Source organism: Vigna radiata, chromosome 6, assembly GCF_000741045.1.
Source record: "Vigna radiata var. radiata cultivar VC1973A chromosome 6, Vradiata_ver6, whole genome shotgun sequence".
NCBI classification, from domain to species: Eukaryota; Viridiplantae; Streptophyta; class Magnoliopsida; order Fabales; family Fabaceae; genus Vigna; species Vigna radiata.
The window spans coordinates 37,279,689-37,305,556 of NC_028356.1; the positions used below are offsets into that span (position 1 = coordinate 37,279,689).

Sequence of the window (25,868 nt, forward strand, 5' to 3'; positions counted from 1 at the left end):
AATTAATTTACAATGCCACGTCATTAATATTTAAACGCCGTTAACGATTTTTAACGGTAGGGACTTAATTGCTTCAAATTAGCATTTTTGAGGACCCAATTAGGAAGTTTTATAAGAACGGGACCAAAATGAAAAGACCTTACGAAAACAGGACGTCTAAGTGGTTTTAACCTTTCAGTTTAAAACCTTTCATAAATAATGCAAGATCATTTGACCAATAGAACCATCTTTTACAAAAATTTATTGAATCACTAAATATTAAATTATGATAAACAAGATTAGCCTCTAATAATTCTAATTGAAAAAATCCGTAACATAAAACTTAGAAAGAGTGCAAAAGAATTGAAACAGAAATTGGTGGAAGTGGGGTTTGGACTTTGAAAAATGAATGGAATGGTGGTATCCACCACCCTGCTGTCTGCCTTTTTTGTGTTGATGACGGCTAAGCCATTGTTCAATTATCGTCATTCATGGCATGCTGCCAAACCATAACCTGCTAATCTGTTCAACCAAACAATAATCTTCTCACTAAACAAAATATAATACACTTAATATATTGATACAAATGTAATTAATAATTTATTAATTAGCATTAATTCTTATTCAGTTCAATTTACTTTCAAGGATTAATGACATCAATCTTAAAGAACCGATATACACCATAATACTAGGAATTGGTAAGTTCCATAGCGATCTAACAAAAGATAAAATAAAAATACTCAAAAAACAAAAAATATCAAGATAAATATTAATCATAATTCTGATACTATATTAAAAATTAATTTTAAACCTAATTTAACTTATTTAAAATAAATATTAATCATAATTCTAATATTATATTAGAAATTAACTTTAAATCTAATTCAAGTTTATAAGGTAATATTATAAGATAAGAGTTACACGTTTCTTATTTATTATTATTTATTATAACTTCCAAGTGACAGAGTGAGAGAGTTGTGTTGTCAGGCAAAGAGGGCAGATTATAAAGAAAATGTGGGAGACAACTAAAAACATTCCAATGGTATCAACAGTTGACATAACGTCTTTTTAGGGAGATTGTGGGCCATGCCTATTCCTTCTATTCCACACTCTTCTCTCACACTTCTCTATATTTATAGACCCTCTTCTCCCGTTTTCTCATCAGCACTTCCTACTCTTCTTCTTCTTCTTCTTCTTCTACCCTTTATAGCTCACACAACACTACCTACCTACACCTCACTTAACTTCTATTTTGGTCTAAACCAGTTATACCCTTTTGCAGTAATCACTTCTAAATGGCTGATTTAGGCTCAGCCTCTTCCAGGAGAATGTGGTGTTCCATTCCTGAAAGAATGCAGCTGCATGTGGCCATGCTGGCCTTGCAGTTTGGCTATGCTGGCTTCCATGTAGTCTCAAGGGCTGCCCTTAACATGGGTGTCAGCAAGCTTGTTTTCCCAGTCTATCGTAACATCATTGCCTTGCTTCTACTCCTTCCCTTTGCCTACTTCTTGGAAAAGTTAGTAACATCACATCTTTTAAACTTCCTGTAGTTTTAGAAACTTCACAGTTATTTAACCTACATAAATCAGTTGGACCATTTTACTTTTTCATAGAATTTGTGTACACTTCTGCATAATAAATAACAAAAACCACATACATAAGTATTATATATAACATATATAATATGATACGAGTCTTTACGTTCATTTGGAGCAATCTATGTTAACACTTTCTCTATAAACTTTCACAAGTAATTCATAATCTCACGTGCAGCTTTGTTTTCCCTTGTTTCAGGAAGGAGAGGCCAGCTATCAGTTTAAACTTTGCCTGCCAGTTCTTTTTTCTGGCACTTGTTGGGTATGTCTAATTTATCAAGCCATGCAAGACTAATTACAGTTAAACTAAATTAAGGGCTTTTTTGTCTTTCAATTTCAAAATATAGGACTTTCCTTTGATATGATATATACAAATGTGGCATTAAACAGGATTACAGCAAACCAAGGTTTCTACTTGCTTGGGTTGGAGAACACATCTCCTACCTTCGCATCAGCAATACAGAACTCTGTCCCGGCAATTACATTCCTCATGGCAGCCATTTTCAGGCAAGCCCTTCTTTAATTAACCACTTACTATTGCTACATATGACTTTGGAAACATGTATATAAACACATGAACTTGATACATACATATATATATACTTCTTACTTACTTTCATACTTACCCTTGGTATATATAAGCACATGAACTTGATACATACATATATGTATATATATGAATGATGAAAGTTGGTTTGCACAATTTCAGAATAGAGCAAGTGAGATTGAACAGAAAAGATGGGCTGGCAAAGGTGGTGGGAACCCTTTTGTGTGTAGTTGGGGCCACTGTGATCACACTTTACAAAGGTCCAACAATATACAGCCCAGCAACCCGTGTGAACAGCATGAACAGCAACACAATGACAACACCAGTGTTTGATTTTGGGACACTCTCACTGGGAGATGCAAAGGGAAAGAACTGGACCCTGGGATGCTTGTACCTGATTGGACACTGCTTGTCTTGGTCTGGTTGGCTTGTGCTGCAAGCACCAGTTCTGAAGAAGTACCCGGCTCGTCTCTCTTTCACTTCCTACACCTGTTTCTTTGGCCTCTTGCAGTTCCTGGTCATTGCTTTGGTCCTTGAAAGAGATGCACAGGCTTGGCTTTTCCACTCTGGTGGAGAAGCTTTCACAATTTTATATGCGGTTAGTAACTTTTGTATAGAATATTGTTGTGTACTTTATACTCAATTGTAAAAAAGTACAAAACTTGCACACAATTCTGGTAGTATTTCTAATTAGAACAAGAGTTTTATCAGTTTTACAGCTAATTCACTGTACTGTCATAAAAAAAATGGTTTTGAAAACTTAGGACCTTGTGCTTGTTCATTGTTTATTCAATGGTTTGGAATAACATCATTTATAAAACTTGCTTTATCAGACACAGACATACATAAAGTGACCAGTGACCAGAGACCAGAGTCTGTCTTGTGAGTCAGATAAATTAACATGATTCATCCATGTTTTTTTAGAGGAAATGAAACTGATCAAAAGCTGATCGTTTTTCTAACTGGCATGACTAATATTTGTAATTAAAAAATGAATTTGAAAAGTGCTGCATGGGTTTGAGGCGTGACATTGTATACAGTACAAAAGTGGTTATGAATAATGTTCTGTGTGAATAATGATGGGAAAACATATATTGATGGTAAGATATGAAAGAAAGAACTAATTGAGTTGTCTTCTGTTTTAATTAAGTTTTGATAATGGGTTGCAGGGAGTGGTGGCATCAGGTATTGCCTTCGCTGTACAAATATGGTGCATTGAAAGAGGTGGCCCTGTGTTTGTTGCTGTGTATCAACCTGTTCAGACTTTTGTTGTCGCCATCATGGCAACCATAGCTTTAGGAGAAGAGTTCTACTTGGGAGGGTTAGTCCCCACTACACTCTAACCATCCTTCACTTTCTTCATCATTTCCATCATGTAACGAGTTAACACAACACAACAACATAGATAAGAAAAAGTTTCAAAAAAATGTTCATGCACGAAGATAAAAAAGGTATGCATGTGCTCATGGTTCAAAGAAGAAATTGAAATTTCCTTGACTCATACAGTGCACAAAATGGATTTCTCAGTCAAATTTTGACTAACACTCACACACTAAACATAAACTTCATCTTTCAATGAACAAGAACTTTGACTGTGTATTTCCTGCAATATGCTGAAATGGCCTAAAAGTATGATGAAGGGTATTTTTCTTGTCTGGGGACTGAGAAAATGACAAAAGGAGTTTCTGCAGTAAACGACAATTGCAGCTAGAAAAACAAGTAAATTTGTTACCTTTCGGTGAGACCTGAAAAGGGGTTTCTGCTGAATGATTCTACATTCCAAAGGGTTAAAAAAGTTTGAAGAATTATAGCATAGGACATGTTGAACAGAAGATTGTGTCTCGTGTGCTTCTTTAAGTTAACTTTTTGCATAATTTACCCTTTTTTTGTTTCTAGAATGATAATAATGGTTTGGTTCTTGGCTGAATCTGTGATGTCACACAGGATCATTGGGGCAGTGTTGATTGTAGCGGGACTGTACTTTGTTTTGTGGGGTAAAAGTGAAGAGAGGAAATTTGCTAGAGAACAGCTTGCTATTGCATCCACTACTGATCACAGCATCATAAGGCCTGCAAGCCACGCCAAAGCATCACTTGCTCAGCCACTTCTTTCTTCATCAACAGAGAATGTTTGAACCAGAAAACTCAACTTCATTTACACATTACTAGTCACTACTGCTACTACTACCTTGTGTCAGCAAGCTTTGTGTGTGTTCCAACTTCATCTTTTTTTCCTTTTCTTTATTCATCAAAATGCTTTTGAGTAGCTTCTTTAGAAGGAGAGAATGGTGGGAATGATTGTAATGGTGGATGCCACTTAAAGTGGGGCCTGGAGCTTCAAATCCTCCATATGCTTTTGTATGTCAATTAATTTATGGTTTGATTTACGAGAAGAAATTTTGTTATTTGGATCCTGCATGATTAAGAAAAACTGACAAAACACTGAAAAACTCTTGCTTTGTGAGTAGGCTAAGCAGTGAAGAAGATGTTATGACAAACCAAACCAGAGATAATTACCATCAAACAAAATCATCATTGTTGTCGGATTCAACCAAAACCTCTTTCAAAGTCATGAAGATTTATTCGTAGTTAATAATGTATGATGGGCCAATGAGCTTAATTTGCATTGTCTATGTTGTCATAAAATCTGACAAACAAATAGATACAGAGTTGGTAAGATACTGCCACGAGGCAACAAACTAACATCTGTCATTGTTAATTCTTCTAAAAACATGGACAACTCAGACAACATTCTAGGTGAAAATTATTAGCATACTCAACTAACATATCCCAAAAGGCTTATATTTATGTGTGTGTGAAACATTGAGATCCATGATCATATATTAAGTTAATTCTCCCATTTACTTTAAGTTTACTTTATACTAAGAACATGAATTGATGTTTTTCCTTTTGTAAGGTTATCTTTTCTACCATCTTTAGCTTTTCTATATGTCAAAAGCAAATAATATTTTTTATAACATTTTTCGAATAACATTTTAATATTATGATTCAAAATTATTTTATAATCAATAATAATAATTAAAAACATCAATATTTATCAATCATAATGACACGTAAATCATATTAAAATATTATCAAAATATTATTATTCATGTCAAAATAATAATATAAATTGACCATTGTTAAAAACTCTTGAGAAATGTTTAAAAATAACTCTTTTTCTTTACATTTAAGTTATCAAAGATAAAGAACATTTAGTATCAAGAAGAGTCATCATCTTCTCACTTTAATGATCAATTTTGTTCATAATTACAATAAAGGTTCATTTCACTCAATTTATTTATTTATTTTATAATATTTCAGTCTTGATTATAATCTCAATCTTTTAATCAAACTTTGCTTCTATGACCCTCAATCTTCCAGAGATGTCAACTTTTCACAGTTTACTTTAGGCAAAAAGCAAAAAAGAGTAGATTACTTGTCTATTCATTTCACTACAAATAAATTTTAAGAAAAATTTTATTGTACACTTTTCAAGTTTTCTACCCCTATTTATTATTTAATAAAAATATTGTTTTTTTTTTACTTTTCTAGTTGATTTATTGTTAATTATTTTATATTTTAAAGTAAAAATATTATTTTATTAATGTTGGATAGTTATTGAAAAGAACATGGAGAGTGGTGTCGTCATTGGAAATTCTAATTCCTTAAATTAACTTCTTATAATCCGTTATTTTTTGTTTTTAAATTATTAGATTAAATTAAATCATTATATATGAATACACCAATACATATGTATACTCATTTAAATTTCCTTCTAGATAAAATAGAGTATGTTGTTAATTTTTTCAATTAATTTTCTCATATATAAAATTAATTTTACACGTGGTTTTCCATGTGTAATAAATAGTTATTTAAACACTCACCAAAATGTAATATATTTCTATAGACTATGTGATTCAAATGTGTTATTGATTAATTTTAGTTGTTTTATGATCTTAGCAAATTCTTTAATGTATAGTTAAATTATCATGTGATAAATATAGCTTTAAAGAGTATCCTTGTGAGAAAAGACCATTTATATATATATATAAAAAAAAAATTAATCATCAGAAGTGAAAAACTTTATAAGGAATCTGATATTAATAGAAGGCAACAAGCCTGCTAAAAAAATCACACCTTATGTTTATTTTAAAACCAATATCTTTTCACGTTTTAAAACAAATATTAGATGAAAACTTATTTTCTAGAATCAATTTCTAAATGATATTTTATTTTACATTTTAAATTATTAATAAAAAAACTATTCTTAAATTGGTTGTTTGATTTCAATATTAGTTTCACGTAATTAGAATTTTTTTGTAAAATCATGTGATATTTTAAATCAATTTCTAAATGATATTTTATTTTACATTTAAATTATTAGTAAAAAATATTCTTAAATTGGTTGTTTGATTTCAATTATAGTTTCAAGTAATTAGATTTTTTTTTTTTTGTGAAAATAAATATAAAAATATATTATAAATCAGTAATAATAATTAATTTAAATACTAATCTTAAAATGTAAGTTCTTGATGATTATTTATTGATTTCAATAATTTAAAAATATATACGAATATCACAATAAAAAATTTGATACTCGTACCTTCAATCAAAGTATTTAAATTTAAAATAGGGAAAAAAAAGTACATCACATTTTTTAAAGACATTTATTTATTTGTATTTTTCTTTTTTTGGTTAAAAACAAATTACTTTGAAATAAGAAAAAAAAATTCATAAGCATAAATAAAATGGAACAAATATAAAAAAAAAAAAGAGGAATTTATCCATTTTTTCAGTTTTAATCATAATTTAAGAAAATTACACCATAAACAATAATGAATGCATTTGTGTAAATAAAATTTGATGGGTGATAATTAATGGGCTAATGTTGGATCAATAATTGCTATTTTGGATCAAAGAAAGCCCATAGTCATCATGTTCAACCTCTGATTGGGTGAACCCCTGCGAAAGCCCAATCATATCAATCCGAGTTATTACTTTCTTTGTGTTTTTTTTTTTTTTCCTTTCAATTTTGCGTCAAATTTTCAATGGTGGCCCATGCCGTTGTTTGGGTTTTATGCCTTTTCATTTATATATATAAAAACTATATTTTAATCCTTACAAGAATTAAAAAGGTTATTTTATATAATATATATAACATTTTAACTTAGTATAATTAAAATATTCAGTTTAATTTTAATTATAAAAATAACTTATTTTTAGACAGCATTTTATCGAAAACTATATTCAGTTGCTTTGTATATCATTGTAACGGAGAAAACTAATCCAATCACTTATTTTTGCTAACCTATATTTATTTTTATTGATTACTAGTAAAAAAAGCATGCGCGCATATATACTTTATTTTATAATAATAAAAAATAAAAAATATTTATTTCCATTATTATTAAAATAGAATATGTTATTAAATTTGTAAAATTATATCCTCAAAAAATAATTAGAAAAAACACTTAAAAAAATTAAAGGTAAAATAATTAATAAAAAAGTTTCTTTATACTATTATATAAAATATATTTAATTTTTTAGTGTTAATATTTTTTTTCAATTTTACCTTTTTAGTAATAGTCGTTTTAAATTCAAATAATTATTCAAAATAAAAAAATCTAATTTTATCCTTTTAGTGATAACATTTTTGTATTCAAATAAATATTTATAATAAAAAACTATTTATATAATGAAAAAAATTACGAAACTTTTTTTTATGTTTAATACCTATTTTGATATCTATTTTCGTCTGTTTTGTTTAAAATAGTCATCAATTTTTTTAGTATTTAAAGTAGTCCTAATTTTTGTAATTTTTATTCAATTTGATCATTTTTTCTTATGCATTAAATCGTCCGAGGTTTGGGGTTTTGGGATTAGGGATTTGAGTATGATGTTTAGGGAACAAAGTTTAAGGTTTAGGGTGTACGATTTATGGTATACAGTTTAAGGTGTAGCGTTTAGGGTGTATAGGTTTTGGAGTTTGGGTTTTAGGATCAAGTTTTTTGTGGTGTAGTGATACACGGTGGTTGACGAAGTGGTGTTGCGATTTCTACTTTAGGTTGCTCGTGAGGTGGTGATGGAAGCTCGCGATGGTACTCACGGTGACGAAGAAGGAGATGTAGGTGGTTGTTATGGTAGGCGAAAAATGGTGGCTTGCGACGTTGCCCCGACGTGGTTCGTTATTGGTAGGAGGTGGCAGGATTCTAGGTGGTGTTGTGGTTCACGGTGTTTGAAGAATAAGAACATACTCGTGGTGGTTACTATGATTTGGTCTTTGGTGACTACTGCGATTTGGTCTCTGGTGGCACAATGATGAATAAGAATGGCTTGCAGTGGCTCAGTGTTGCTATGTAGTGGTTGACAAATATGGAAGGTGCAAGGATGATGAATTGTCAACGAAAGGAAAGGTGATCTAGTGGTGTATAGAATTGTGGGTGGTGAAAGATTAAAGATGATGAGGTGAATAGAGGCAATGGGTAGCAAAATGGATCATATCATTCATTAATGACTCATGTGAACAGTATGTTTTTAACGATTTAGACATTGTTAGAAAAAATTACCAAATTAAACAAAAGTTACAAAAATTAAAACCATTTTGAACGTCGAAAAAAATCAATGACCATTTTGAATAAAAAATATAGTTTAATTGATACAACAAAATATAAATACACATATACGAAATATTTTTCTCACTATTATTAATAAAGATAAAATGAATGATGAATTATGTACAAAAAGAATAACAAAAACATTTCTCTTTATTAATAATAAATAATTAAGATAAAAGAGTCACTAATTATATCTTGATTTGATTAATCACGAGTGTGGTTGTAATGATAGTAGACTCCGGACATGATAAATTAAGAACACAAACAGATATAAGAATAGTATTACTTGTATGTTGTTGTAATGTCTTTTTTGTTTCTAAAATGAGATAGATTTCCTTGAGAGTAGGTTTTATAAATTACTTTATGTTAAATAATCCAGGGAAAATTATACACCACTCATAATATGCTTGATTATACCATTATTCATGTCATGAACTTATTATAATTAATTTTTGAAACTAAAGTTTATGTAAACAAAAAAAATATTTATAATTAGTTTGATCTTAATCTTTGATGAGATTACTTTAATACTGATATTTTTAAGATATTTGTTTGTTATTTTGTATTTAAGCTAAAGTTTGTAAACCAATATTTTTAAGATTGATATTGTGGAGCGAGTTTGTATTTGAATGATGATTAACTTATATATGTTTCTATATATATTGATAATTAACTCTTAATACCTTATTTGTTTTATATTTTTCATGAACTGTAATTACATTTTAGTATTTCACCAAAAAATGTTATAAATTAAAAAATAATTTTAAATTATATATACACGAATGAACTTTATATATGTATGTGAATGGTGAAACATTTGCTATACTAATTTAACCACTGATACTTTATTTCAAAACCATTAAAATTTAATTTAGAAAAGATAAATCAAAATCTTGAAAGTGCTTCTATTAAAAAAATAATCACTAAACGAAACTTTTCATGAAGTCAATGCGGCAAGAATTCTCCAGTCAACTTTTCATACAGCTCACCAAAATTAGCAGCTTGACACGGAAATGCTCCTACATTTTCTCTTTTTCTAAATTCTTTGACTGAAATTTAATAAATAAATAATAAATGGCGTAAAATAATGGAAAATATTCTCAGATATTTGATTCAAGTTCATCACTCTTATTGCAATTACGTATCATATACACTTTAAGAATTAGTTATTCCATAAAAAGTATTTTAAGATAATTTCGCTAAATAAAAAAAGGAAAACAAAAAACTACAGTTCTGAGGATGAATCTGCAGCAAAACCTTGAATATCATCATCACCTTGAGTTTCCTTAACGTTGTTGATGTTGTTGTCGTGTCGTCTTCGACTATCAGAGTAGAACACGGTGGTAACAACGTAGCTAAAAACAACCACCGCCGCATAAAAACACATAAGCAGCGGTTTGTTCCAAACGCCAATCTCCGTATTCTGATTCTCCAACATGGCTTCCACTTTCCGGTTTATAAAACCCGAAACAAAAACAAACAAGGCTGAGAGAACCCACCCGCACACCCTTCCTCCTTGAATTAAACCCCACCCGACCCGAATAGCCTCCCATCCGACCCGATCCTCGACCACGGAAACCACAATCCCAAGACTCATAACCGATAAGAGGTACACCTCAGCACCCGACCCAATAATCCGAGTGAGGAACCGGATCAGTAGAGGTGACCCGAACGTAGCTGCAGCGAGGACGCGTGGCAGGAGGGAGAAGGCGATGAGGAGGACGTAGACGAAGACGAGGGTGACGGCGGGGCCCTTCCAGTTGGCGGCCCGGGGAGAGATGGGTTTGCCGTGGGCGGCGGTGTGTATGGCGGAGAGGGCGGCGGCGAGGGAGATGGGGAAGGAGAGGAGAGCATAGAGGAGGCGCGTGCGGAGGAGAGAAACGGCGTTGTCGCGCGACTCGTGCCAGACGTGGCGCGCCTCGACGCGCGTGTGGGCGACGCTTGCGACGGCTTCTAGGTGGTAGATTTTGGAGCGGAGTTGGTGGGTGGAGATTGCGAGCGTGAAAGTGAGGAAGGAGAGAGGGAGCGTGGTGAAACAGAGAATGGAACAGAAGATGAGTTTGTTGGTGTGAATGATTCTGAGAGAGTCCCATAGAATTTTCAGTGGCGAAATTACGAAACTCAATATTGCGTCTTTCGCTTCCCACATCATCTTTTCTTCTTCTTCTTCTTCTTCTCACAAATTCACACAATCTCACCTTTTTCCTTCTCTTCTTCTTCCATCTCTTCCTCCCACTATTCTTCACTTTTTCCTATCTAAACCTATTCAATTTTTAATTTTTTATTTATTTATTCATTGTTTAATTTATTTTTCATTATATTTTTAAAGTATTCAAAATAAAATTATTTTGGTCCCGTGATATTTGGGACAGTGGTTGATGTTTTCAATTAATTAAATGATTAATGAGTTAATGCATCTATGGAAGGAAATTACGTTATTGACATATGCTTTTCTTCGCAGGTCTCATTTTTTATTTTATTTTTTTTATAAATACGATCTATTTAAGTAGGGTGACAACATTCATATGACTAATGATTGGATAACGCCGTGAACAAAACACCAAGACTATAGTTTTTATGATATATATATATATATATATATGCACACACACACTATGCAGGCTTACATAAGTTGGTCCGAAGTGAAAATCGAATTTTAGGGTTTGATAAAAAAAATTGAGAGATTGGGAAGAGAGCGTGGGAAATTACGATTTCTCTGTCCTCTCTCTGAATGGCCAGACAAATGGAGTGCGTTCATTTTTATTTTATTCACAATCATAAAATAAATAATCTAATATTCATAATTTATTTTTTTATAATATACATTTTAAGATAATGTTTAATGTCACATTAAACCTCCTCAAATATTAGTATCAAATACCGTTTAATAAATTTAATAGAGTTAATGTCATATTAAAACGTTATTTTTAAAAGCTTGGTATCAAAAGTTGACGAATTTCTTTCACAGTTAAATTTTCATTTTTTTTAGAAACAGGAAAATAAAATACATTGTGTATAATAATTAATTATTAAAGTTATTAGTATAGGAACATAGAGAATAGTATTACAATATATAAGTCTAATATATAAGTCTATTAAAATAATGAAATTAATTATTTTATTTTAAAATAATCTTATAATATAAATAAAATTTTATAAATACTTTTCATTATTTTAAGAACACTTTATTTTTCTAAAACAAGATTTCCTTCCATTTCTCTCACTTTTCTCTGCAATTTCTTACTCCTTATTCACCTGTTCAACTATCAGAAAGTGTCTAAACAATTATGGCGTTGAGGGCGATCAATTTCTTGAACCTTGATCATGCAATGGATTCTGTTTGCATGCATCAAGTAGCCTTTCCCTTCAATTCTTGACTTCAATTAGGTCTTGAGGTTGGTTTCCTATCAACAATCAGTGAGTTGTAGGTTTTTGTAGAGTTTCCTTCTGGTGCAAGCATCGGTAGGGGTTTCCTAGAGCAATGTTGCGTTTCTCTAAGGTAAGGGAAGCTGAATTATTGTTTTAATTTAGTGATTTAGCAAGTATGTATGTTTAAACTAGGCTTCTTGTATTGATTGAAAGTAAATTTAGGTTTTGAGCAAGTTATCATGTGTGTCACTTGAGTTTGATGAATGAATATTGATGGTTTGTGATAATGAATTTAATTGGATGATGTTTGATGTATTATTGGCTAATTGGAATGTTAGAAATCTGTTATGAGAGTGGTTAGTTGAAAATTGAAGTGATTTATACTTGTTTAAAGTTAGTTTTGAGGAAGTGGGTAGTGAAATTTTGAATTAGGAGTTGGGTGTTGAATTGGTGAGTTGGAATAGGCTAGTTAGGTCAATTGGGACTTACTTGAGTCCCTAAGTTATTGAAAACAATGCCAAAAGTGGTAGAATGAGATTTAGGTCTCTAAGTTGAAAGATTTGGTGTTTTGAAGGGGGAATTGGTTAGTAATCACTTTAGAATGAGGTTTTAGAAAGGTTTAGACACCCTTGTTCAAGTCTAATTAGGTGTATAACAGTTTATAAGGGTTAGAAGTTGGGAAAAATAGCTGGAATTGGTAAACTTGGTGTAGGTTGCGTAATTATGCAGATTTGGTGCTGCAGAATTATGCAGACTCGCTGAGCGAATCCTCTCGCTCAGCGAGTGGTTGTAGAGGTGGTCCTCTGTCTAGGGACTTTTGCTCAGGCCTTGTTCACTTGAGTGGATTTGAGGGAGAGTAATTGAGTAGATTTGAGAGGATTTGAAAATAATTTTTTTTGTTATTTATTTGAGTGAATTTGGAGGTAATCGAGAGTGGATTTGGAAGTAAAGTTTGTGAGAATTAGTGTAAGATTTAATTTATATGACAGATTAAAAAACATTTACTTCCAAATCCACTCTCGATTACCTCCAAATTCACTCAAACAAACAACAACAAAAATTATCTTCAAATCCTCTCAAATCCACTAAAGTGAACAAGGCCTCAACGAGAGGGTGCGCTGAGCGAATGATTGGGGTCTCAGAACACTGTCAATTTTATTGGGTCAGTTTTATTCGGATAGCGAGTGGATTCGCTCAGCCAGTGGTTATAGAGGTTGGTTTTATGTCTGAGGACTTTCGCTCGGTGAGAGGGTGCTCTGAGCAAATGGTTGAGGTATGGGAGCACTGTTAGTTTTATTCAAATAGCGAGTGGATTCGCTCAACGAGTGCTTGTAGAGGTTGATTTTCTATTTGAGGACTTTCGCTCAGTGAGAGGGTGCGTTGAGCGAATGATTGAGGTCTGGGAGCATTGTCAGTTTTATTCGGATAGCGAATGAATGCGTTGAGTGAGTGAGTTGAGGGTTTAGTCCACTGTTTGGTGGGTTTTGTTTAGCGAGAGTATGCACTGAGCGACTGGTCCAAGTTTTAGTTTACTCTTTTTTTAATTATTCTTGTTTGATTTGAATGATGTGGTGACTTATTTTGGATTATGTATTAATGTGTGTACTGAGTTATGTAAGTATCAAAGATTTGAGTTGTGATTTAAATAGGAATAAAGTATGATCTTAAAGTGGTATAGTAAGATTTAGTGTGAAATCTCTTGGTGAGATTCAGTCTTGGGGGTTATCCTGAAACTCCAACGGTCTTTCATTCTCAAGTAAAGAGGATTGAACCATGTCGTGAAGAGTAGCAGGAGGTCTTAGTTTCGGGGGCTTCCAGTATGCCTTAAGACCCAAAACAAACTAACATTGTGAGTGTGGTAGGATGAAACTCGTTAGCAATGACTTTGCAAAGTAGTAGAGGCCACCACAAGTACATAACTCGCATAGTTCGACAATCATTCTAAGTCCGGACAGTCAAGTCTAGGTCATAACATGTTAAGATGTTTAAACTAGTTTATCTTGCACGAATACTTATGTGTATGTTGTATGTTATATTAATGTATGAACTCTTTTATATCTGGCTTACCCTTCTATTTGTGATTGTCTTTTGTATGTGTGGTGTTTTTTCTTTACAATGATCATCTTGTGGGTGTGAGGAGAGGGAGATGAGGTTTCTCTGGAATAATCTTTGGATGGAGGTGAAAGAGCAACATAGATTAGTTAGATATGTAATATATATAGTTTTGATAGTAGACTAGTTGTATGTATGTAAAGTTTTAAATTTTATTATTGTTTTGGATGATTTACACTTTATATTTTAACTTTTAGTTATTTTATTTTATCATATTTGTGATAACTCTGTGATATAGTTTTACATTATATATTTTTGGGTGTTACAATTATTATTCTACAGTAGAAAAGTAAAACATAACAGAAATTAAAATTTAAATATCTGTATTGAGTAAAATACGTAAGGGAAAAAAATACTTTTTCTTATTATATTAGATAAAATAATTAATAATACAATACTTGTATTAAATAAAATAAGAATAATTAAATCAATTTTATGATGAACAAAATATATAAATATATAATTTCAAATATTTTGTTATCCTTTCTTCCACTAAAAATAGTTTCACTTCAATTGAAATTACAAGTTTAACGTACCCTTACTGTGTGTTTGGAGAAGGAAATTAAGGCGATGATGTTTTTAGTTCAGTCGATGGTATCAAAGGGTATGGGGAGCTAATATTATATGTTTCGTTTTGCTTGGAAGTGTGTGATGCATTGTTTAATTTCTGTAGCAATTATGATTAAAGATGCTGCTCTGCTTGATGCCTGTGGGATTGGGTTTTGAGTAATGCCTCATTTGTTGTCAGGTTTTAGTTAGGATACACTCGTTGGGTGATTAATAAGGGATTAATGTCTATGGCGGCGGCGGTGGAGGCGAGGAAGGCCCCGCGGCCGGGAAAGGGCGGTTACGAAGCGCACGGTCTGAGCGAGGAAGAAGCGCGTGTTCGAGCAATCGCGGAGATCGTGAACTCCATGGTAGACCTCTCCCACAAGGGCCAGAACGTGGACCTCAACGCGCTAAAGTCTGCAGCGTGCCGCAAGTACGGCCTCGCACGCGCGCCTAAGCTCGTGGAAATGATAGCCGCGCTCCCCGATGCGGAGCGCGAAACTCTCCTCCCCAAGCTCCGTGCCAAACCCGTCCGCACCGCCTCCGGAATCGCCGTAGTTGCCGTCATGTCCAAACCGCACCGCTGCCCGCACATCGCCACCACCGGGAACATCTGCGTTTACTGCCCTGGCGGTCCCGACTCCGACTTCGAGTACAGTACTCAGTCCTACACCGGTTACGAACCAACCAGCATGCGCGCGATTCGTGCGAGGTAGGGTTGTGGTGCTGTTGTCTTTTAGTTTAGGGGCTAGGCTTGTTTTATTTTGTATACAAACTNTTGTGCTAATTTTTNGCGTTGTGGAACTTGAACTAGGTATAATCCATATGTTCAGGCAAGGAGCAGGATAGATCAGCTTAAGCGTTTGGGTCATAGCGTAGACAAGGTTTGGAGCTCATTTTNGTATCTCTGGAATAGTCCAATTCAAGTGCATGAAATTAGTGTAGATGTGCTGTTTAAGTTTCTTATAATTATGGTCATTGTTTTCAGGTTGAGTTTATCTTAATGGGTGGTACCTTCATGTCTCTTCCAGCTGATTACCGTGATTACTTTATAAGAAATCTTCACGATGCTTTGTCTGGGCATACTTCTGTCAATGTGGAAGAGGCAGTAGCTTACTCTGAGCANGGAGCAACCAAATGTATTGGCATGACAATTGAAACGTAAGTTGTCTTTTAAGTAATTACATCTGCATTAAATGTGAATGTTTTGAGCCTTGGTCTGCTGGTCATGTGCAGTTGTAAATGAATGATGTTCATTTGTCTTTTCTTTTGGTTGCAGATCAACATTTTTTTGTGCAGCGATTAAAATGATATACTTAATATGAAAAGTTATAACTCAGACAGACTGGTGCAAATTGTAATTATGAAATTTGTAGGGTGTTTCTGCATTTCTTGTTTGTGCATATCTGTAATTAAGTTAGTGGAAACATATTGGGAAATCTACATGGCAATAGTGTGCTGTAACTCATCTATGATGAGCTTATCAAGTTTGTGCTTCATAATTTATCAGGCGGCCAGATTACTGTCTTGGGCCTCACTTGCGCCAAATGCTTTCNTATGGTTGTACACGATTGGAGATTGGAGTCCAAAGCACCTATGAGGATGTGGCCCGAGACACAAACAGAGGACACACTGTAGCTGCTGTAGCTGATTGTTTTTCCTTGGCTAAAGATGCTGGTTTCAAGGTTTGTTACTCTTATTTAAATCTATACATTCAGTAGAAAGCATTACTTTGTCCTGACCAACCATTCCCCTATGTGTCTCTCTGCTGCATCTTTTTTATACAAATATATTGATACATATTTCTAGTCATGTATTTTGAATCAACTTTTACTGTCTCATTATATTTTTGTAGACTATAACTGGAACAAGTTTTAGATAGATTTATTAGTATGATAAGCCAACTTAGGNGCTACAAATAGTCGACATTTCTGTAGTTGTATTTCCTTTTACACCNCGGTCTAGGTTAGTCATGTATCATGAATTTTATCCAATTTTCCCCTTTTGTCATTTGGTTTATGCTTATTTTCTTTTGCTTTAGGTTGTTGCTCACATGATGCCTGATCTTCCAAATGTTGGTGTTGAGAGGGANATGGAAAGTTTTCGGGAGTTTTTTGAGAGTCCCTTGTTTAGAGCAGACGGGCTTAAAATATATCCTACACTTGTAATTCGTGGAACAGGGCTTTATGAGCTCTGGAAAACAGGCAGGTATTTCAAATATTTATTTTTATTGGACTACTTCGTTTCCAGAACTTTTTAATTTTTCTCTTTTTTCTTTAAAAAATTAAACTGTTCTGTAGAAGATAAAAAATCATTACTAAAATTGTAGGTATAGAAATTATCCACCAGAGCAACTTGTGGACATCATAGCAAGGATCCTTGCAATGGTACCACCATGGACACGTGTTTATAGAGTTCAGCGGGATATTCCNATGCCTTTGGTTACCTCCGGGGTTGAGAAAGGGAATTTGAGGGAGCTAGCANTAGCTCGAATGGAAGACTTGGGATTGAAATGTCGTGATGTTCGGACCAGGGAAGCTGGAATCCAGGTTATTGTGCAGAGCTGATTTTGTTTGGGAATTTTGTGTAACAAAGACTGCCGACACAATCTATTTTCTGATACAATTTTGGAGCACCCACAAACATTTTCTATCTCTCTGTAGGATATTCACCACCAAATTAGGCCAGAGGAGGTGGAGCTTGTTCGGCGTGATTATATGGCAAATGAGGGTTGGGAAACATTTCTATCATATGAAGATACACGACAAGTAGTTTGATCTCCCTTCCTTTTTCTTTATTGCTTGTGCCTTTTTCCCTCTTTAATTGTGAATCAAGTGGTGTCTCAACCTGTTGCCGANACACAGCAATGACCTTGANNGAACTCTGTTCTTGCAAACAGGATATCCTTGTTGGNTTGTTGCGTCTGCGAAAATGTGGCCGCAATACTACATGTCCAGAGCTTNTGGGGAANTGTTCAATTGTTCGTGAACTCCATGTTTATGGGACTGCCGTACCAGTTCATGGACGGGATGCTGACAAGCTACAACACCAGGTAATACTGTGTTGCACATATGGAGAGGANATGCAACTTGAATAGAAATTTTCACAGGATTTCATTGGATCAAATCAGTNAACAGTCTGATTATNTTTGCTGACACAATTTTAGAATCTGCAAGCTGCCAAGTTTNTTTATGTAAAACTCTTTAGANGAATGCTGATGATATTCATTNATACTGTGGCTTTTTTATATGTAATCACATGTCCTTTTTCTATTCTCTTGCGTGACCTAGTTTGGACCAAAANTATTGTTAACAGGGTTATGGTACACTTTTAATGGAGGAGGCAGAGCGTATTGCTTGCAGAGAACACAGATCAACAAAAATAGCTGTAATTTCAGGGGTGGGCACACGCCATTATTACAGGAAACTGGGATATGAGCTTGAAGGACCTTACATGGTGAAATATTTAGCGAAATAACACACTAGTTAATTCTTATGTAATTTTGTAGCATAAGTTAATTATATGTTTCATTTGCCAATCAAAAGACATTCATTTGTGCAGAGGTTCCCTAATTCTCTCTCGGCTAGATTGGCTTTCGTACTTCTCTAGGTTTCTTGAGATTTATTCAATATCTTTATTATACGTATCTTTCGAAGTTGCATCATCAATTGCACTACAAGTTGGTATTCACTTTCTTGTACAAGTTTGTCACTGTAGAGATGTCTCCACTTGCGATCATATGTGAATGGACATGTTTTAATAATGAAGAGACCTAATTTAATTTTATATTAATTTTATCTGAACTCGGAAAATTCTTGGTCTGTTTGGTTAGAGGAAGGGAAGCGAGAGAGTTAATTTTGTTTGTTTGGTTGTGAGAGAATGAAAGAAATAATTTTAAAATTAGAAGGATCTATATTTTTTTTTATTAAATCAATCCAATTATCCAATATTTTGTGAGTTTTTTTCTTTTATTTTTCAAATTTCTTGAAAGCTTTTTGAAACTTAATTAAGTAGCTATATTCAATTTTGTTTTGTGCATTTTTTTCAACTTGTTTTTTCTGTTTTTCATTATCTGAATTTCTTACTTCGAATCAAATGTCATTTGTTGATATCCAAGGATTAATTAATCAACTTTAGTATTCCATTAAATGATAGATATTCTTCAGTACGTGTTTTTTTATTTAGAACTTGAATATCGAAGTTCTTGTACATGTTTATGAGAGGTAAAATAATCTACAAAACATGTCAAATTATGTTAGTTATAAGAAATTTGCATTGTAATGTTTTTTTTTTTTTTTTAGTATTCGGAATATCGATTAGAATAGTTTGAAAGATTCATATTTTCTGCCCCAATCGTAGTTTAAAAATCGATATAGATTAGTTTTAGAATAATGTTTGACTAGTAAAAGTCATATGAGCACAAATTAGAGATTTGGTGGTGAGATTTTGAATATCTTGAAGTTTATGACCAAAGACAATTAGTTTAAATTAATTAGATAAGTTTAACCAATATTTCTTTTTATTTAATTTTCTGTGGTGATAAATGAGTGAACTACTACATAGAATTTGTTATTGTATTAAATATTGAAGAAAAAGCAACTTAGAAATATAATAAAATTTAATAACGTATTTAATTTTAATTTTTTAACCATTTCAATTTCATAAAGTTATTTTTAAAAGACCAGCTTTTTAAAAATAATTTAATGATTTTTTCTATTGAATAAATGTGATATTTCTCTTTATAATTCATTTTATTCCTTTTATTTTGTTTCTTCTTTCTTGTTCTTGAAATTTGTTCTTACGTGAGTATTCTAGCTACTTTTGTCATTTCTGGCACCTGAGTATTTTAGCCTCTCTTGACATCTTTAGATAATTATGGTATCTACCTGATATGTTACTTAGTTGAGTATCACCTGCTCTTAGTTGTAAGTGTTTTAGTTTGTTACTTAGTTTAATATCACCCTTTCTTAGTTGCAAGTGTTTTAGTTCTTTCAAGAACGTACAACAAATCCACCACAAATGTTTAACTCTCAATGAGAGGATATGTTTACCATCACAATTTGACACTTGTATATTGATCTTTAATCTTCATGCTTGTGCTTGCTCTTTTCTCTTCTCTTTAATGAGGTTGTTCTTTGATTAGAGAAACATTAAATGATGTAAGTGTGAAGAGCAATAGAACAAATACTTGCTCTTTTTATCTTCTCTTATCTTCTTCAATGAAGTTGTTTCCTTCGATTGATAAGATGCATATGAAACAGGCGTTGAGCAGCAATATTGTTTATCATTCAGCTGATTTTGATCTATATGCTCCTTCTCTTCTCTATTCTCTCTAGATGGAAGAGCTTTAGATGCGTATGGGCTTGGTCCTCTCCTATGTTGGGCGGTGATGTCCTCTCTCTCCTTCCCTTTTGATGTTTATCAAATAAGGGGTAGAAAAGAGATACACACGTCAACATCTAAGAGCATGTACTTAAGAGGAATACGTCAGACGACGATAAAATAGGATAACACAAAATCAGAAGAAGTCTTCAGATTCTTATAAGCTCACGCATAACTTTGTACATATTTATGTAATATGTTTATGTGTTTAAATATCAATTCTTTTATTTATTTTGTGCTTTGATTTTAGTCTTTTCTTTACCTTGTGCTCTGATTGTTAACCATGCCTTTATTATTTTGTCTTTATTTATTTTAATTGTTAAGAACACTAACCCACATGCATTAGACAAAATAATAAGAAATATAAATTCACAAAATGATTAAACAACTAAAAACTTTAAACGATTCATAATTGCACCTCTGTGCTGAACTGAACAAGATCATATCGTTTAGATGTATTTGTTAAACATCAAAAAATGGGAGATTGTTAAGACAAAATCATCTATAAGACTAATATATCTAAACACTCTAATATGTTTTGAAGTTTAATAAAACAACATTAAACGAAAAGAGAATATGAAAATGTCATGACTAAAATATTAGGATAACAAAAACTTAAATGTTAAGCTCAAAATCTCTAAATACCTATTAATAACATAAGAAAGCCACAGAAAAACACTTAGGCTTAAACGAGACGCTATGGTAAATGATTCCCAAAGTTAAAGCGTCTATGAGAGTTGTGTTAAATGCGAAAGTTATACTGTTCCAAATGGTAATCAGTCAAACTCTCAAAAGAATGTAAAAGTGTAGAAGTTGGGTGTAAGGGTTAGAGAGTGATTATGAAAAAGATGGAATTTGGTTGTAGGGTTTTGAGTGTCTGGAAAACACAAACATTGAAATATGAAGTAAAAGAGCTACAACCTAAAGAAAAAAACTAACATAGAAGAAGTGGAGGTGGAGCGAAAGATATGTCGAATAATCGCAAAGTTTTAAATTATAAGATTTTCATATATATATATATATATATATATATATATATATATAATTTTTAAAAATTGAAAACATATTTATAGATATACCCAAGTATATACTTTAAAATAATATAATCATATAAGATTGTGAGTTTTTTATGAACACTTGGATTATAACCCCCCACCTAATAAACTTTTACTAAAATTACATATTTTTTAGTGAAGGTTCTAATTATATTTTTTAAATATTTTTTTAATGTCACATATAAACATGTTGCAATATAAACATGGGGATATTTAAAATAAGTAAAGCATGTTTGAAAAAAAAAGACTTGTTAAAATCTTAGTCTAAACATATTCAAAGTCATGTAATTATCAATATCATTTTATAATTGAAAAAATATCTCAACTTATATATATAGTAAACTCAAATTACAAGTAAAAATGACTTACTTTCGCAACATGTCAATCAAATTATTTAAATAACTATTACTTTAAGAGTTATATTTCATCTTCTTAAAATATAGGCTAAAAATGAATTTATTATTAAATTAATATATTAAAATAAAAATAAACATATATATATATATATATATATATATATATATATATATAATTCTTTTAAAGTTATATATCCAACTCAATTTAGATTTTAACTAAAATCAGATGTGCAATAAAACTTTTTATTCTATCAATTTTATAATATATAAATTTAAACTTCACCTTGTATATTAAATTAAGCATAGGCTTAACATGAAGTATCTTTACATTGTTAAGACTTTGAAAAAAGAAAAAGAAAATGTAAATAATTTAAAATTAGACTTAGATGTTATAGCACATCAGTATGTGTGCCCAAAATAAACTCATTATTGCATCTTATTCTGTATCGTAAATAAAATACTATATTAATATTCACAACTAATAATAATAATTATTAATAACGTTATTGTTATTATTATTAGTTGTTTTTTCAATATTTTTCTTTAATATATTACTACTAGATATTTATTCACCACAATATTTTGTATTTACATGACACATGCAGTAATATTATTTTATTGTTCTGAGAGCACCAATAGCAATAATATTATTTACATATTACATAAAATAATGTATGTTAGCCATTATTCATAATATTATTTCACTAACATATTTACTTACATGATATAACATATAAGGTACACTTGTATTATTTACCAAATAGTTATCTACTTTACCAAAATATTTACATACAACTATCTATTTTGCCAAAATATTCATATATACTGATAAAAAAGTTATGCAATATTATTTATTCATATAAATATAAATATAGATGACAAGAACTGTATAATAATATGTATTCTATAAAATATATTATAAACATTTTGACAAAAGTTATTTTTACCTGAGATAAAACTTATTCTTATTAAAACTGTGGTAATTGTATGGGAAAAATTGATTGAGAAAAGTTACAAGAAAACTTAAGAACTCAATCTTTTAAGATAAAACAATAACAAACAACAAAATGTATAGAGAAAGTTTATGATAACATGGTTTCAAGGTACAAAAGTGATAAGTCAAAGATTTGAATTAAAGTTTCAATGCAAAAGAAATAATTGTTTTCACTGCCATTTTCTAAAAGAATTAAGAGGACTTATAAAGATCTGCAACTCTAAATTTTGAAGAGCACTATATGGATAAAGCAAGAAGGCAGGAACATAAGCCCGACAAAAATAAAAACCCTAAGGCAAGAAGACAAGAACCTAAGCTATAATCGACAAAAATAAAAACCCTAAGCCAAGCCCGACAAAAATAAAAACCCTAAGCCCGACAAATATAAAAGAACCCTAAAACAAACCTAGAAAAGTATAGAAGAAGCCTTAAACAAGCCCCGCAAACCCTTAGACAAACCCCACAAGTAAGAAGAATCCTTAGTCTGCTGCATGACAAAAATTGAAGAACCATAAGCTCGACAAGAAGACAATAATCCTAAATGTTCAGACAATAATAGAACCCAACGTAAAACAAGACAAAACCTACTAAGATAGTCTTAAGGCAATAACCCTAAGTTCCACAAAAATCCAACAAGAATCTAAAGTAGATGATAGTAAATAGGTACAAAGTATGACAGAGAAAAATGGCAATAACCCTAAAGACAGACACGGATGTTAAGGAGAGAAACTTTTAACACAGATTCGAGCTTGTTAAAGAGAGAAACTTTTAACACAGATTCTAGGAACATTTTCTATGAAAATTCTAAAACAAAGTTTAAGTTTAAGATAGAGTTATAACATTATACCAATAATATAATAATATATATAATATAATTCTTATACAAACGGATCCCAATATATTGCTGCTGATAAAATAATACAGATATCCCTGTCATGCTAATAAAGTTAACTTGACATCCTGAGCAGCCTTTTTAAGACATAAACTTCAAATATAAAACAGACACCACTCATATCTATATAACCTTAATTCTAGGTACTCCAGACCCTAACAGAATTGATACATCACTTATATATATATATTCACATAACACTGTAACTTGTGGTGATGTAAGGTGTTCATCGTCTGAGATGACCTTTTATTGACCACTACTAAATCTGTATCATCAGGGCACAGGAGTTCCTTTTGAGGACGATTACATGCACCAGGGAGTTTGCAGAGAGTCCCAAGGACCCACTTCAAGAAAGGTTTCAGCTTCATTAATTCCTGCAGCATCTGGTATCAGAGGGAAACCAAGAGACATAGCAGCTTCAGCCCAGATGGAATCATCAAACATAGGGTCAGGAATGACATTGGATGACCCCCCAAAAGGATCAACCTTGTCGTCGTTGATATCCAAGGGGTTGGAGGGGTGAATCGCCATCGGGATGGTGGTGGATTCATAGGGAATTGCGACATGAGAGTCGCTGGCATACACTGGCGCAGAATCAGCAATTGCATGCTGAGGAGTCATGGAGAGCACAGGGTTGAACATGATGTTGGTGTGATCGGTGAGGTTGTTGATGAAATCAAAGGGGGGGAGATTGGAAATGTCACTGGGAGGGGGAATCTGAGAGTGTTGAAGCTGTGGTGATGGTGGCATGTGAGGGATCTGAGGGTTTGGTGGTGGAAACTGGAAATTCAAGGCCAAGGCCATATGAAGCTCTGGGAGGTTGAGTTTTGCATCAGATCCGTAGAGCTGACGTGCTGCACAATCATAAGCCATGGCAGCCTCTACAGAGTTCTCAAATGTGCCTAGCCAGAGGCGTGCACCACCGTTAGGCTCACGGATCTCAGCCACCCATTTGCCCCAAGTTCTCTGCCTCACACCTTTGAAGGTGCAACTGGCATTCTCAGGGCCTCCTTTGCCTCTCATACACCCCTTTCTGGAACTCGCTTTTGCAGATTTTTTCACCTGCTTACTAGCATTCATTCTCATGCCTGATTTCAGCATTGTGCTAGGGGAGTTACCAAGGAGAGAAGGGTTGGTATGATGTGAGAAAAAGGAAGGTGATGAGGGTATTTATACTCAGATAAGAAGTGTTATGATATGAAACGTGGCCATTAGTGGAGTTTAGTAGCTACTTGGCATGATGAACTTGGATCATCGTGTCAACCTTGAGTCTCACTGTTGGCTTCTCTTGAACACACTTGGCTCGGGTTTTTGTTTGTATACAAACTCAGGAAGAGAAGAATCGAGAGCAAACTCTCATTTGGTTTTCCTTTTATTTAGTGAGTGAAATAAATGAGGCAATGAATGCACAACATAAAAAATGAAAGATAAGGGAAGAAATTAAAAGCTAGGGATGCGGTTTCTCTTGGTGTATGTTGTGTATCAGATGCTGTTTTGTCATTTGACATTTGGAAGAAACGGTTCAAGATAACTATGACTCATGAATGAAAATTTAATCCGTGAAATCGCAATAATTATAAAGCCAAAGTAACTGATCTTAGTAGTTTCAAAGTTTAGAATTGTAATCAGTGCACATTAAAAGAACTCCAAGTAGAGTTAATGACTGAGCAAGTGCTGCTGAGCACCACTGTCAGTCTACCAAAATGGACAGACATTTCACACTGTGTTTATCGTTTCATTGATGAGCATTTTGCATTCACTAGTTATTTATCTGTTAGTTTTTCTTTTGTAATAACTTAGAAAGAAGTGGTTCCTCCCAGCTCAGGTAAGGATATATAAAAGAACTGTGCAGATCACTCTTTAAACGCACTTATCAATACTGATAAATTAAGATAAAAAATAGTATAGCAAGGTTGTGTTATTTAAAGCTGAAAATATTCACATCACAGGTGTACTTTATAAAGCCAAAGTAACATCTCTGGATTTAGAAACTGACATGAAATAAATTAGATATATCATATTACTTTTTACTTTTATCCCTCTGTGTACGACAGAGGTATCACAAGGACAATTTGCAAGTACACCTTCATTTATTATTTATTTTTTTGTCTAATTTGAAGTTTTCAAAACCATGATTCTAGGGGATCATGTTTATCTCCTAACTTTTGATTTGTTTGCTTTTCACATTGGGTATCATGTACAATATATATTTACATATATGTCTAGCAATTATATAAAAGATGAAAATGAGAACGCGTGCACAAATACTTCCATAGTAGATGATGACATAGTCTTTGATAAATATTTATTATGCTATTTGTTGTCTTATGATGTATTTATTATGCAGCATGGGAATGACAGACATGATTCTTGTCGCAATACAGAATATAAATATTGCATAATTTTGTTTACATTTGTACTA

At 32.5% G+C, this 25,868-nt stretch overlaps 4 protein-coding genes across 4 annotated transcripts; 2 read left to right on the forward strand and 2 right to left on the reverse strand.

The window, feature by feature from the left end:
• The first annotated feature begins 1,136 nt into the window (after positions 1 to 1,136).
• On the forward strand, positions 1,137 to 4,531 carry LOC106765245 (protein WALLS ARE THIN 1). The gene is made up of 6 exons (XM_014649798.2): positions 1,137 to 1,495; positions 1,774 to 1,836; positions 1,965 to 2,081; positions 2,284 to 2,719; positions 3,291 to 3,442; positions 4,066 to 4,531. Exons 1-6 carry the CDS (start codon positions 1,275 to 1,277, stop codon positions 4,253 to 4,255), a joined length of 1,179 nt encoding a protein of 392 aa, XP_014505284.1. The 5' UTR covers positions 1,137 to 1,274; the 3' UTR covers positions 4,256 to 4,531.
• A 5,431-nt stretch (positions 4,532 to 9,962) lies between these two features.
• LOC106763805 lies at positions 9,963 to 10,889 on the reverse strand. The gene has a single exon (XM_014647957.1). It carries the CDS (start codon positions 10,887 to 10,889, stop codon positions 9,963 to 9,965), a length of 927 nt encoding a protein of 308 aa, XP_014503443.1.
• Positions 10,890 to 14,709: 3,820 nt separating this feature from the next.
• On the forward strand, positions 14,710 to 18,470 carry LOC106762899 (elongator complex protein 3). The gene is made up of 10 exons (XM_014647017.2): positions 14,710 to 14,822; positions 14,967 to 15,479; positions 15,582 to 15,651; positions 15,756 to 15,928; positions 16,278 to 16,452; positions 16,809 to 16,975; positions 17,097 to 17,316; positions 17,431 to 17,535; positions 17,667 to 17,819; positions 18,083 to 18,470. Exons 2-10 carry the CDS (start codon positions 15,010 to 15,012, stop codon positions 18,242 to 18,244), a joined length of 1,695 nt encoding a protein of 564 aa, XP_014502503.1. The 5' UTR covers positions 14,710 to 14,822; positions 14,967 to 15,009; the 3' UTR covers positions 18,245 to 18,470.
• A 4,924-nt stretch (positions 18,471 to 23,394) lies between these two features.
• Positions 23,395 to 25,069, reverse strand: LOC106763806 (ethylene-responsive transcription factor ERF110). The gene has a single exon (XM_014647958.2). It carries the CDS (start codon positions 24,545 to 24,547, stop codon positions 23,750 to 23,752), a length of 798 nt encoding a protein of 265 aa, XP_014503444.1. The 5' UTR covers positions 24,548 to 25,069; the 3' UTR covers positions 23,395 to 23,749.
• Positions 25,070 to 25,868: the final 799 nt, after the last annotated feature.

Bases quoted from the DNA above. Each gene is read 5' to 3' on its own strand.
- LOC106763806 (XM_014647958.2), bottom strand. From the start codon at position 24,547: ATGCTGAAATCAGGCATGAGAATGAATGCTAGTAAGCAGGTGAAAAAA.
- LOC106763805 (XM_014647957.1), bottom strand. From the start codon at position 10,889: ATGATGTGGGAAGCGAAAGACGCAATATTGAGTTTCGTAATTTCGCCA.
- LOC106765245 (XM_014649798.2), top strand. From the start codon at position 1,275: ATGGCTGATTTAGGCTCAGCCTCTTCCAGGAGAATGTGGTGTTCCATT. The intron at 1,837-1,964 runs GTATGTCTAATT...GGCATTAAACAG, and splicing joins TTTTTTCTGGCACTTGTTGG to GATTACAGCAAACCAAGGTT. The intron at 2,082-2,283 runs GCAAGCCCTTCT...GCACAATTTCAG, and splicing joins CTCATGGCAGCCATTTTCAG to AATAGAGCAAGTGAGATTGA.